The sequence below is a fragment of the Macrotis lagotis genome, chromosome X (genome assembly GCF_037893015.1).
Source record: "Macrotis lagotis isolate mMagLag1 chromosome X, bilby.v1.9.chrom.fasta, whole genome shotgun sequence".
Taxonomy (NCBI): domain Eukaryota; kingdom Metazoa; phylum Chordata; class Mammalia; order Peramelemorphia; family Peramelidae; genus Macrotis; species Macrotis lagotis.
In genome coordinates this window covers 429,845,127-429,859,842 of record NC_133666.1, presented here as the reverse complement: position 1 = coordinate 429,859,842, position 14,716 = coordinate 429,845,127, and the positions used below count along the sequence as shown (strand labels likewise).

At 36.0% G+C, this 14,716-nt stretch overlaps 1 protein-coding gene across 6 annotated transcripts in view; it reads right to left on the bottom strand.

The window, feature by feature from the left end:
* The window catches only part of PXDNL (peroxidasin like), a 586,539-nt gene that overhangs the window by 148,796 nt on the left and 423,027 nt on the right, over nucleotides 1-14,716 (bottom strand). For 5 of the 6 annotated variants that reach the window (XM_074206820.1, XM_074206824.1, XM_074206821.1 and 2 more), the window contains 2 exons: nucleotides 8,677-8,794; nucleotides 107-276 (listed from right to left, as the gene is read on the bottom strand). In XM_074206820.1, the coding sequence (XP_074062921.1) occupies nucleotides 107-276; nucleotides 8,677-8,794 (288 nt within the window). The remainder of the gene's footprint in view (nucleotides 1-106; nucleotides 277-8,676; nucleotides 8,795-14,716) is intronic. The other variant, XM_074206825.1, reaches the window with a different exon arrangement.

Genomic DNA, 14,716 nt, shown 5'->3' with positions numbered 1-14,716 from the left:
ATCATAGTCACATATTGTATATTAATGATGATTAGTTTGATTCTATTTTAAATAACAACAGAATTGCCTGACATATTTCTATTAAATGCAAAAAACAAAAATTTACTTGGAAGACTGGTATATCTGAGGATGGCATTCTGTGTCTTGACTTCTCCAGCAGAATTCTTGGCCATACATTGATAAACACCTTGGTCTGATTCTCTTGTGTTCAGGATCATGAGAGTTCCATCATCAAGTAAATTCAGTCGAGCATTATCTTTCAAATCCAATGAGTGGCTGAAAATAAATTTTACTCAAAAAATGTATTTTAAAACAAAATTTTAAATTATTCAAATATATAAAAGCCTAGAATTTCTTAAGTATATCATTTTAGTAAATAATTAATTCTGAGTTAATATTTTTGATTTATTGAAAAGTATTGTGAAAGTTTAAGTCTTAATTCAGTTTTTCATTAGATAAGGGATCCAATATTTTTCCTTTCAAAATCCAGTTATTTTCAGTTATAAATTTATAATGAATGTAGCCTGAAAGTCAGCAAAAGTCAGAAAGGAAGGCAATTTCTGTTCTGCATTCCAGAGCCAAATGTAGAAAATGAAGAAGCTTCAAAGTCTTTCCTTATTTAACTAGCTCCCCTTCTCTCATTCCAAATTCATATAAAAGGCTTCTGCTGAGCAGAAAGGAATGTTGAAAGAGAAGCAGATGACTTGAGTTTAATGATTAAAGTAATCAACTTGGTCTATAGACAAGAAAGAGTTGTTACGGGGAATTTCAAGCATCCAGACATCCATACTTGAATAATGACAAAAGTCAATGACAGAAGGAAGAATAATTAGATGCACTGGTGCAGTCTCTGGTAAGGAGTGATGCTATCCATTGAATGAACAGGAAATAAAATAGTTCTTTCAGGGCTATATCACACAATCACAACAGGACAAAGCACCCAATATGCCCAAGATGGGATTTTCCAAAATCAATGCTGCATATAGTCCTAGGGAATTCACCATTCATAGTTGTTTTTGGACATACCTGCTTTCCTCAGATGAATTGTAAAGTGACAGAAACTATTCCAAATTAAAAAATAGAGCTGATTTATTGAATATATGGCATTTCACCATAACTTGATCTTCCCTGCTTTTTGCCAAGGCTTCTACTCTATTCTCATTGACTTTCCACAAAAGCATTCCAAAACTGTTTTCTGACTACTAATTGTAGCCCTAGAACCTATTTTTACCACAGGATACGCAGCTGAGAGATGAACTAGCAGTTCTAGTACATGAGGCAAGCAACTTTAAAACATGATCCAAGGCAGGAAGAATGAAAAGTACATTCACATCAAATTTTAAAAAACAGATTTACTGGGCCTTGGGACATAATTTCAACTATAAAACATTGTTGCAGGGTAGACAAAATAGAGTTCTTATCTGTGGAAGAGGGAAAATAGAAATCCAAGAATACCCACGAAGACATAACTTAGAGGTAGGGGGAGGGTGTGATTAGACCAAGGAGCAGCTTATCATGGTAGGATGTAAGGGAAAGGGAGGGGAAAGTGAACCATCTGGTAGCTTATTATTTTACCTAATTATTCTTGTTAATTAGGTGCTCAACTCAATTGTTTCTACTTGCTGAAAAAGTAAAAATACTTTCAGTGTCCTTTAAATTTCTGCACACTAAAGAAAATTCCTAGGCACATCATCCTAGTTACTGCTTTGCTTAGCCTCATACTTGACTGAAAAAAAATAAGGTCACTTATAGGTAAATAAATCCCTCATCTCCCTTCTACCAATTTTCAGAAATTTTTGACATCATCAGCCTTTCCTCCAATTTTGCTGACACAGTGAAAGAAATATTCTTACTCCTCACTAAGGCTCATTCTTCTACTCTCATCTTCAACCCCATTCTCTGCTGGTTCATCCAGAACATTGTTTCTTCATTTCCTCTTTCATGTATCTTCTAGTTTTATCTTTCCAATCCTAAAAAATATTGCTAAATTATAGGAATTCTCCTCATAGATGTCCTATTAGCAATCCAAACTTAATGGTCTAAACCCTGTTCTTTATATCTCTTACCCCACTACCTTTCATACATACACACAAAAACTGATATTTCTCCTGTCATCAATATTTTGAAACTCTTCAATGTTCAATATAATAGTTTCTTTAACTTATATATAAGATGATTATATATTATTAGTGTGTCAACAAATATTTATTAAATGTTTACTACATATATTTTAGACACTGAACTAAGTACTGGGAAATCAGAGGCCCTCAAGGAAAATACAGTTTAAATTGTATACTAGTTATGGGTGTCTTTATCTGTTATGCATGTCTTTATCTGTTATTAGACTGTAACATATGAGGATCGAGACTGGTTCTTATCAAAACTGCAGCTCTCACAGTGCCAAGCATAGATCTCTGAATACAGAAGGTGCTTAATAGCTATCAATTGAAATTAAATTGAATCTACTTAAAGTGTCTGTCTGCTAAAATTGGAATAATCAATTAATTACATCCATCTCTTGCTGTTTATAACACTTTCCAGAAGGCAGAGGAAACAGTAAATAGAACATCAGTCCTGACTGATTCTCTGTAATGAGGAGGAACTAATAAGTGAAAAGATAAACAATGAGAACTCTGGGAGAAAAATGATCCTGTGATTTTAGAGTTTATGTAAGAGAAATGGAAGACGACTATAAACCCTACTCAAATCTAACAAATTATAATAAACTTTCAATAATATTCAGGAAAAATAGGTGTAAATCCATAATGTGGGATTTTATCATGGAAGATGCTTTTTATAAGCTTGGAGATTCTTTTTTTTAGGTTTGTTTTTTTTTTTTTTTTTTGCAAGGCAAATGGGGTTAAGTGGCTTGCCCAAGGCCACACAACTAGGTAATTATTAAGTGTCTGAGACTGGATTTGAACCCAGGTACTCCTGACTTCAAGGACAGTGCTTTATCTACTATGCCACCTAGCCACCCCTCTTGGAGATTCTTAACAAAATCTGGATAAGGAAGAAAATAGAAAGGGCCTCTATGTGGTTATATAGAGGTGCAGTAGAGAGAGTACAGGACTTGGAATCTGAAAAACTTAGTTCAAATGCAGCCTCAAACATTATATTAGTTAAAAAGTCTGGAAAAGTCTTGGCCTTGCTTTCCCATCTGTAAAATGGGATTAATAATTTCACCTGCCACATATGGTTGCTGTGAGGATTAAATGAAATAATGTTTTGAAGGGTTCTGCAAATGTTAAAATCCTATATAAATATAATCTGTGGTTATTGTTATGGCTCTCTAATGAGTACAAATTTTTAAAGACAGATTCTGTTGAACTTAACAGAAAAAAAACTCTAGAATCATTTATAGAAAATAGTACACAGAAATCCAGGAATACCTGAAAGGGCATAACTGGGGTGGGGGAGAGAATTTTTCCCTCCAAAGTATTCAAATTTTTAAAGAAAAATAGCAAAATTAAAAGAAGGGTAACTTAATCAAGATAAAAACTAATTTAATGTAAGTATGAGAACATTGACAGAAAGGTAAAACCTAGAATTCCCTCATTTCTTTAAGTCAAGGATAACAAACAATCAGTAGACAAGAAGAAAAATGAAAGAATAGACTCATAGCTGAGGATAGTTTGAAAAATATTAGTGGATGGCAAAGATAAAGGAAAGTTAGCCAATTCCTATTTTGCTTGTTTTTTCTAAGATGGAAAATAATGTTAAGACAAAAAGAACCATAATAAAATAGCTGTGTAGGAATTGAAAGTAATAATAAAATAGTAATAAATATACTAGAATATACTCAGAGTAAGAGCACATGCTTTCTCTAAAATGAGTTAAAGTTCTCTAGCCTGAGAAAATTACATAAGAAGATATTGAAAATATTTACAGGTATGTCCTTTGTGCCATTTTCACATAGAACAACTCATACTCAACTAACCTTATTATGTTTCTTAAGTGGTTACTGGATTGGTGGTACATTAGTAATATAATATGCCTACATTTGAAAAGGTCTCTCTAAATGTATAGAAAAGATAGAGAAGTTAACTGAATAAAGATTACTATGCAGTCATTTTTCAGTCATGTCTAACTCTTCAGGATTCCATTTGGTGTTTTCTTGGCAGATACTAGAGTGGTTTGCCATTTCCTTCTCCAACCCTTTTCATAGATGAGAAAATTGAAGCAAATAGGATTAAGTGATTTGCCCAGGGACTGAGATAAGATCTGAACTCACCAAAATGAGTTTCTATGACTACAGCCCTGGGTGTCTATGAATATAGCCCTAACTCTCTATATCCTCTGAGTCACTTAGCAGTCCAAATAATGGCACAATTAAACATTTTCAGAATTATTTTATTTTCTAGTTACAAAGAGAGTTAGACAGTGAGTGAAAGTCACCCATACAGAAGCCTCTAGTGAAATTCCACACATCTTTGTCTATAGACCTTATCTGGATATTACATTTACCAGTGATATTGATGAACAAAAATTACATATCTATTAATCCATCAAGTGAAAAAAATTAGAAGTAACAAATGTAATTGTTAACTGATAGAGAGAAGATATAAAAATGTCTAAATACTGGGAACAAGATGAAGTTTAATAGAACATCCTGAACCTAAGATTTTTAAAACTGTACAAGTAGAGGCCAGAGAGATTTTAAGGATAATAGTTTTTATTTTTTTAAATCCTGGGTGGGGAGGGGGTTAATGAACTGTTAGCTCAAATGTTTTAATAATGTGGCATAAGTATAGAAAAGACTAATGTGATTTTTTTTTGCTGAATTAAGAGAATTAAGAGTAAATATAGATTATATTTTGACTGTAGACTACCATGGTCAGAACACACGTAGTGATCCTTTCATTTTAGGACAGACATGGCAAACTCGTGCATGTCAAGAAGATGAAGAAGATAATCAGGAGACTCAAAATTATTACATGGAATGACCAATTAAAGGAACTTGGGGTGTTTATTGTAGAGAAAAGAATTCTTAGTGACACATGATCAGTTTCTTCTATTATTCAAAGGACTGTGATGTGCAAGTTTCAGCTTGACTTGAAAGATAGAAATAGAAATAGAACTTATGAGTAGAAATTATGGGAAAGATTTCGCTATAATATGGGAAAGGTCCTCTGAAATCAATGAAAGCAGAACAAACTGGAATGGACAACCTTGTGCCATAGTAAGACACTCATTACTAAAGCATTACTGAAAAGGCTAGATGAACATTATTGAGAATATTGTAGAAACAACCTATAATTCTTGTGGAGTTACAATAGATCACAGAATCCCAGAACCAGAAAGGATCTCAATTCTTTTTTTCTGTAAAATAACAAAATTGGATAAGATGATCTCCAAAAGTAGAATACTAAATATGGAGTCAAAAAGACTTGATTTCAAAATCTGTATGACCTTGAGCTAATGTCTCAGCCTCGTTTTCCCCATCTATAACATAATAGAATCAATCTTACCTGACTGTTGTATCATTTACAATAATATATGTAATTGCAAAATTTAAAGTAGTATATAAATGTTAGCTATTGTTAAATTTCTAAAGCTAAATTTATGAACTTGTGTTATCAATCAATGCTTAAACTGTAATACTTCTATAGTACTCCAAAAAAATAGTCATTTGCCAATGGTAAACTCCAGTTTTGGGAAGCCAATTTTCCTCTGAAGAAGGCTAATTCACTTTCAAAAATCTCTAAGTTTTAGGATGTTTCCTATTATCAAACTGAATGTTATTGTTGTTGAAAACTTATGCCTGTAGTTCCTACTCCTAGTTCTGCCCTCTGTGTGTCAGAGAGAAAAAAAAAGCTATCTCTCTCCCCCAAGTAATATTTAAGGACAGTTAACATGATCACCTAAATTTTCTTCTTCTTGTCTCCATATAATAAAGACCCTAGTTCCTTCAACTGAGTATCATAAGCATGATCTCTGGTACCCTAAAAATCCATGCATGCTAACATTCTTTTTTTTAGGTTTCTGCAAGGCAAATGGGGTTAAGTGGCTTGCCCAAGGCCACACAGCTAGGTAATTATTAAGTGTCTGGGACCAGATTTGAACCCAGGTACACCTGACTCCAGGACCGGTTCTTTATCCACTGCGCCACCTAGCCACCCCCTAGCATTCTTCACATACAGAAACCAGAATTAAACACAATGTTCAAAAAGTGATGTGACCAGAGCAGAGAACATTAGCATTATCACCTCCTTTGTCCTATATGTATGCCTTTCAATGAAACTTAATATTTCATATATATAAGCTGAAATGACATATATCATATAGATATATTTAAATCATGCCAACATTATTTGCTCATTTTGATATTTCGCTTTACTTAATCCTTTAGATCTAACTACAACTCCTTCATACTGTGATCAGAAATATTTGAAACTCAGAATAGAAATGTACATTTATTCCATTACATTCCATAATATAAGATTTAGAACATTGTAATGGCAGATATTTCGTCATCAAACATGCCTGTTGCTCCTTTTACTGTAAATTTAGATCATCTGTAAAACTGATCAATTTTGATAATCTTAATTGATGAATATGCAACTTACAGAAATAAACAAACTGTGACAATAGATAGATTATTGAGGTACTTATTTCCTCTAATCTGAAAGCAATTTTTATAACTACCCTCTGCATAAGATCATTTGACTAGATCTAATCCAAACAAATGTATGCTCAATTATTCCACAGTTCTATATCTTATCCAAATAGATAATATGAGAGACTTAGACAAAATCTTTACTGAAATGCATATTTGTTATTCTTATAGGATTAACCTTACCTACTAATACAATAATGTCATCAAAAATTAACTTTGTTTAGTCTACTTTGGGATTGTCCTTGGGACTGCTTCATCCTTGTCTAAATGCTCATAGATCAATAGTTTAATAAAAATCTCTAAAGTTGTGCTAGTCTGCTGTTGTCTTTTGTGAAAATCAGGATACATCTCCATTTCAGTAACTTCAGACATCATTAACATCAGATCATACATTCTATTGGCACATTGAGAAGATTTGGGGGGGGGGAACCTGATAATGTGAACTAATTAATAAGCAATAGTAATTCTCTTAGAATTCTTATTTATCTTCTGTTTTAACTCCCCATTAGTCCTTATTGTCTAATCTTACCAAGTTTGTAGATCTTTCTCCTTTGTGGAGAAACCAGAGGCAAAAATATGGATTGTTTCTCTCCAAAACTTAGAGAAAATTATTTCTATCAATACCTTTCCAGCCAGTGTGATTCAATAACCCACTGAATTGCAACTAAAAAACAAAACAAAACAACTTTTCTATTTCTACTGAAGACACCAGTCCAATTACCCAGGCTTGGAAACTTGAAATTATCCTTGACCTCTCTTTCTATCTTGCCTCCATAACCAATCATTTCAAAATTATTGTTTTTACTCCCACCAAATCTCTCAAATTTGTCTCTTCTGCATTCATAGTGCCATGATTCTAGTTGGACTCTTCCTTCTTGTCTGAATTACTATAACTTCCCAACTGGTCTCTCCACTTCCTGTATTACCTATCTCTAATATATCTTACATACAATTGTCAAAATTATCTTTTTCATCTCCAGTCACGAGTATATCATCCCCCTAATCAAAGGTATTAACTGTCTAAAGGACAAAATAAAATAGTAAACCTCAACTTGACATTTAAGCCAAACCTCTCCTCCCCTAAGACTGACTGCTATTTTCCTTTCTATACATTTCATATTACTTACTTGCAAATTCTATATTTTATCTGTCAATAGAGTGCTAGTACACTATACTCCTTACTGGAAGTCACAAAGAACTACTTAAGCAGATGAAAGAGTTCAAAGCAACTCTAAGTCTGTCCTTTTCCCCTAGAGGACCCTGACCCTTTTCCACTGTCATGAATTGGGGTAGAGGAACAAGAGATGACTTGGACTTTGTCACCTTATACCAAAGTAGCAAATTCTTTCCTCCCTAAGTCACACATATCCTTGTATGATCCAGAGGTTTCCACAAGATCACTTGGGATGGTATAGAGGCCAATTTAACTCCATCGATATAACCATAGAGTAATTTGTAGAATTTCACAGAAAATTATGGGAAATAGTTCTGTAATATGAATAATGACCCACACAGTACTAGAATATTAAAAATATATCTGGTTCCAGGCATTATGCTACCCAATCTCAGATCTTTGCTTAAATCTGAAAGCTATGAAAGAGAAGTATCTTTTCTACTCTATTCAATTAAGAATAGAATGAATTATTTCACTTAATCCTTTATCTAAGGGTGACACAAAAGTCTTTTAGTCCATTCCCTAACTATATACATTCATCATTCTTGTCCCAAAATATATCCTGTTTTAAAATACACTATAGATATCATCCATCAAGGTAGAAACAAAGCTTAAGATCATGTCTGTCAACAAGTCCCTCAGATGCTTTTCCATTACAGCAACTTTACTACTCCAGGTCAGAAATGAGAGTAAAGATTCTCAGGTCCTCTCCCGATAAAGAGATTTCCCCCACATTGGCTAGTTTCTGATTGAGGAAGTAGAAAGGGGAAAAAATCCTTGGTTCCAATATAATAATTAATTATTAAATATAAGAGAGAAAAAAGATTCTCAGGTCTCTGACATTTTGTACATGCATACATAAGAGTATTCATATGGCATTTACTTGTTATGTAGCCAAATAATCTTGGGTTTGGGGTTTCCTTCTGCCCGACAAGTAAAGTAGACAGTGTTCCCTGAAGTAACATCCACATCTTGGGGCTCAAAGGTAATTCGAGGTCTCTCTGTAACAAAAGAATTAAGGTGATTTAGAAGAAGTCTTAAAGATTAATATTTCACCATATGCTACAGATACTATTGAAAAGGAACTGGAGGAAAAATCCAGAGCTCTTTTGGAAAGTTAGGTTTATGTGAAAGCAGAAGTTTGCATAAGATTTCATCAGCTAACAAGAAATCCATGAAATATCACCCAATCTTTTCATCACTATTTTTGCATACTTGAAGGATTTTAGACACCTCAGTTGCATTTTCTGTTTAGTAATTAGAAACATTTTTGCTTGCAATTCACCCATGAAAAAATCTGCAGTGCAGTATTTTAAATCAAGTTTCTGAAATATTCCAGTTTCAAAAAGTTCAAAACAACTGTATTTATGGAAAGGTTTGGATTTTATGGGTCAATTTTTCAAACCAAATAGCTAAATTAAACTTGCAGTTTTACATGCACTATTCCTGGACAATTAACTTTCTAACCAACCAGTTTATTCATTTTACTTGGGGTTTCATAGGCTAATCCTTAAACCTAGATGAACAAAAATGCTTACCCAATGCAAGCTAATGTTCCTTTTCCATAGACTAAAGTTTGAATTCTAGAAGCATGGAAGCATTTTAAATTTAATTGCAATAAAGCATGTTTAAGATTATTCTGAAAAGGCTCATATCCTACTCAATTAGATTTGGAATAAGCCATTGTTCAGATAGGTGTTCCACTTTTTACAGCAAATCCCATTCATTACAGTATTTCAAAATTCAAGTTACTACTAGAGCCTCCTTTGTAAGAATATTTTCCTGTATCACTTGGTGATAGTCTGACAAGAAATTAAAAGAAAGATAAGTATATAATCTTTAGCAATTATATGCATTTATTACTTTGCTTAGGAAAAAAAGGGAGAGAAGCTGTCTATCAACAAGGATTTATGTACTTTCTAATATTTATAAATAATCATGTTAAGCATGGGAGACAAAAAAATTCCCTCCATCAAGTTTAATGGAAGAAACAAAAAACAAACAGCAATGTAAAGCAGGGTATTTAAAGGGCAAACTGGAGATCATTTTAGAGGAAAAGCACTAAGATCAAGGACCGAGAAACACTTCTTATAGAAGTACAGCTGCGATTTGAGGGAAGTCAGGAGAGAAGCATAAGGAGAGAGAGAGGGAGTTCCAGACCTGGGGGAGAGACAATGAAATTACTAAAAGTTGAGAGATGGAGATATGAATGAACAAAAAGGTTACTGTTATTGAATCAAAGCATACATAGGGGTGGAAATAGATGTAAAGGGTAAAAGCATGGGAAAGTAGTTTTAGACCAGTTTATAGGGGACTTTAAAGACAAAAGAGAGGATTTAATTTTTATCTTGAAGGCAATAGGGGACTGACATGGTCAGACAACTCTTTCTATAAAGTAAATCTGACCTCTGAGAGATGGATGGGCTAGAATGAAGAATGACTTGTGGCAGAGATAACAACCAGCCAGCACTAAGTGGTGAGCTCCTATACCACAGTGGAGTTGGTGTCAGTAGAGAGAAGGGAGCATATGAAAGAAATGCCATGAAGATAGAAGTGACAAGTCTGGACAAAGCATAGAACTATAAATCTACCACTAAACAGACCATCTGTTCCAACACCCCCCCCCCCCATTTTAGAAATGAGAAAACTGAGGACCAGGGAAATAAACTGACTTGCCTAAGGTAACAAAGGCAAAAAGCAACAAAAACAATATTTGAGTTCAGGTCCTCTGACTCTACAGTTTGTGTTGTTCTACTTTATCAAAGGACAGACTTTATTTATGAGGGTTGATAGTGACACTACATTTTATCAGAGGATACCAAGCCTGGAGTCAGCAAGACTCATCTTTCTGAATTCAAATCTGATACCAGATACTAACTGTGTGATCTTGGGAAAGTCACTTAACCCTGTTGACTTTAGTTTGTTCCTCTGTAAAATAAGATGAGGGGGACCAAGTACTTTGCCAGCAATATTCCAAATGGGGTCACAAAGAGTTGGATATAACTGAAAACAACTCAACAACTACTGAATAACAACAACATATTTTATAGTGTATCAGGTGAAATAATTTATGTGAAAAAACTTGGTGGCTCAGAAAGCCTACATATGTCATTATTACTGCATACCATCATTAATTGAAAAGACATAGATTCATGTCATCTCTTGGACTGGCATAAAGAAACCATAATATTGCTTTAGAAGATAATAATTTGGAACTGGATATCATTTAATCCAAGCATCTCATTTTACAAATGAAAAAACTGAGACCCAGAAAAATTAAATCACTTCTCTGAGGACACACAGACCAAAAGAGACCATCAACATTAGAACTGAAGTGTTCCAACTCCAAAGCCACAACTTTTTCCATTTTACCACATTTACAAGGAATACATAGTACATTCATATAAAGTGCAAAATGTTTTTAGAATATAAATATTCTTTCACTTATGCATTCTTTTTTATCTCTTTTCATGTTTAGGTTTTGATTTTGCTTGGGTTTGGCAGGGGGAGGGGAGATGGTCAAATATCCAAATTAGGAAATGAATCCTATCCTCCTTAAATTTCTAGAAGAGTTATAAGTTGTGCTTAAAATGGCTTGATTAAAGTTGCCAAAATGGAAATATTTTGTTTCACTTGTCTTCTAATGCAAATATAGCACTTGTAAAATTGAAAAAGAAAAACTACTGCCAATAAGCTGTATTTCTACTTATTAATTAGTAAAAAGAAATTTATACAAGATTTGTTTTTAAAGTAATCTGCTACATTAAAAAACTAGCTTTAGAAATAGAATTTTCCCAGGGCGGAGCCAAGATGGCGACAAGAAGGGATCGAGTCTTAGGAGTTCTCCGATAAAACTCATGAGCTAAGGACTCTAACTAAACTTTTGAGAGAAAGAACCCACAAAGGGACCCAGTGAGGCAGTTCTCCTACTCAAGGTGCCCTGGAAAAGAGCAGAAAGGCTCTGCTCCCTGGGGTTGGAGGGGCAGCCCGCCAGAGGGGTGGCCCGCCAGAGCGAAAGAACTTCAGCCTCCCGGAGGCAGCCCCCTGGGAGTCACAGCTCACAGAAGCAGGGGAGTCTCCAGAGCTGCACCCTGAGGAGCACCGGGCACAAAGTGGGGGACCTCTGCCAGAGTGAGCACGTCAAGCCCAGCCCACAGGGCACACAGGGAGCAACTTGGTCTTTCAGCAGCGCAGATCAGGAAACAGAAGCAGGAGGAGCCAGTAAGCAGGAGGCCCCAGGGCATGAGCCCATTGAGCTGAGGGAGGGGAGTGAAGAGAGAGAAACTGCAGAGCTCTGTCCTCTGCCCCCGGAACAGGACTCTGGGGCTCTGACCACATTCAGATCCTGATCCCAGTCTAGGCCCCCCCATAGAACAACAGCCCCCCCCACCTCAGCCCCGTGGCACAGGGGGTCGCTTATGGTCATTCACAGACCAGGAGGGAGGACAGAGCCTCACATTCTGAGACCCTTGTGGGAGTATCCCAAAAGCTCAGGAAAGCACCCCAAAACCAGGCTCAGGCTGGGAAATTGAGCAAGCAGAGAAACAAAAGGAAGACTATTGAGAAATATTTTGCAAATGAGCCCAAGAAGGATCAAAATACTCAGTCTGAACATGAGGAAGCACAAGCTCCTGCATCTAAAGACTCCAAGAAAAACAGAAATTGGGCTCAGGCTATGACAGAGCTCAAAAAAGACTTTGAAAATCAAATGAAAGAGTTGGAAGAAAAACTGGGAAAAGAAAGGAGAGAGATGCAGGAAAAACATGAAAATGAAGTCAGCAGCTTAGTCAAGGAAATCCAAAAAACGCTGAAGAAAATAGCATGCTAAAAACCAGCTTAGGTGAAATGGATAAAACAGTTCAAAAAAGTTATTGAGGAGAAGAATGCTTTAAAAAGCAAAATTGGCCAGATGGAAAAAGAGATAAGAAAACTCTGAGGAGAACAAATCCTTCAGACAAAGAATAGAATTCAAGGAGATTGATGAATTTACCAGAAATCAGGAATCAATACTTCAAAACCAAAAAAATGAACAATTAGAAGAAAATGTGAAATATCTCATTGAAAAAAAACAACTGATATGGAAAACAGATTTAGGAAAGATAATTTAAAAATTATTGGAATACCTGAAAGTCATGATCAAGAAAAGAGCCTTGACATCATTTTCAAAGAATTACTACAGGAAAATTGCCCTGATATTCTAGAAGCAGAGGGCAAAATAGAAATGGAGAGAATCCACCGATCCCCCCACTGAGAAAAACATCCCAAAAAACCAACCCCTAGCAATATTATAGCCAAGTTCCAGAACTCCCAAGTCAAAGAGAAAATATTACAAGCAGCCAGAAGGACACAGTTCAAATATCGTGGAGCCACAGTCAGAATCACACAGGACTTAGCAGCAACTACATTGAAAGCTCGTAGGCCTTGGAATATAATATACTGGAAGGCAACAGCTTAGAATGCAGCCAAGAATGAACTACCCAGCAAGACTGAATGTCCTCTTCCAGGGAAAAAGATGGTCTTTCAATGAACCAAGGGAATTTCAAATGTTCCTTTTGAAATGGCCAGAGCTGAACAGAAGGTTTGATCTTCAGATACAGGACTCAGGTGAAGCATGGAGATTGGAGGAGACAGGGAAAATATGAGGGACTTAATGATGATGAACTGCATGTATTCCTGCATAGAAAAATGACACTGATAATCCTCATATGAACCCTCTCAGTTAATAGAGCAAGTAGAGGGAGCTTTTATAGTTGAAGCACAGGAGAAAGCTGAATTCGAAGATTAAAATATGGTGTAAAAATGGAGTCAATAGAAAAAAAGGGAAATGGAATGGGAGAAAGAAAAAGGAGAGGGGGAATAGTCCAATATATTTCACATAATAAGATTTTTTTATTACAATGAGCTATTGCAATGATATGGAAGGGGGGAGGCAAGGGGGAATGAGGGAACCTTTGCTCTCATCAGAGATGACTAGGAGAGGAAACAGCATATATACTCTATGGGGTATACGCATCTGGAGTAAGAAGGAGGGGGGAGCAGGGGGAAGGGGTGGAGATGTGAATAAAGGAGGAGAGGATGGACCATGGGGAGAGAGTGGTCAGATATAACACATTTTCTTTTTTATTTCTTGAAAGGGGCTGGGATTGGAAGGCCTGCCCAGGACCATAGGGCCAGGTGTATTCTGGGCCTAAGGGGTGGTATGCGGGCTCAGGACTTCTTGGTCCCAGGATCAGGGATCTCTCTGCTGCACCACTCAGCTACCCTACAGCAGAGTCAGAGTCAAAGGAGAGAGAAAATATAGTACATGGTAATGGAGAAATAAGAAAGGAGGGAGTTGCGATCAGCAATGGCAATGTTGTAAAAATATGGAAGTAACTTTTGTGATGGACTTATCATAAAGAATGTGATCCACCCCTGACAGAGTTGTTGGTGTTGGAACAAAGACTGAAGCACATTTTTTGTTATTATTATTTGGGGGAGGATGCAGGGCAAGTGGGGCTGGGTGGCCGTCTTGGGGCCACATAGTGGGGTGATCTTTGGGTGTCTGGGGCCGGATTTGGACCCGGGTGCTCCTGGCTCAAGGGCCAATGCTCTGTCTGCCACCCAGCCACCCCTACTATTATTACTATTTTATTTTATTTTGGGTCTTTTTTTTCTTCTTTTTGGTTTTTGCAGGGCAGTGGGGATGGGGTGGCTTGCATGTCACATGGCTGGGTGATTGTTGGGTTTATGAGGCTGGATATGGGCTTGGGTGCTTGTGGCTCCAGGGCTGGGGCTTCGTCCATTGCACTACCTGGCTATACCTACAATTATTACTATTATTTTTTTTAATTTTAATTTTTTTCTCTCCCCTTTACTTTTTTCGCCCAAGCAAGTCTATCTATATTCATGGGGGGAGGGGTATTTTGTTTACTTGTAAACAA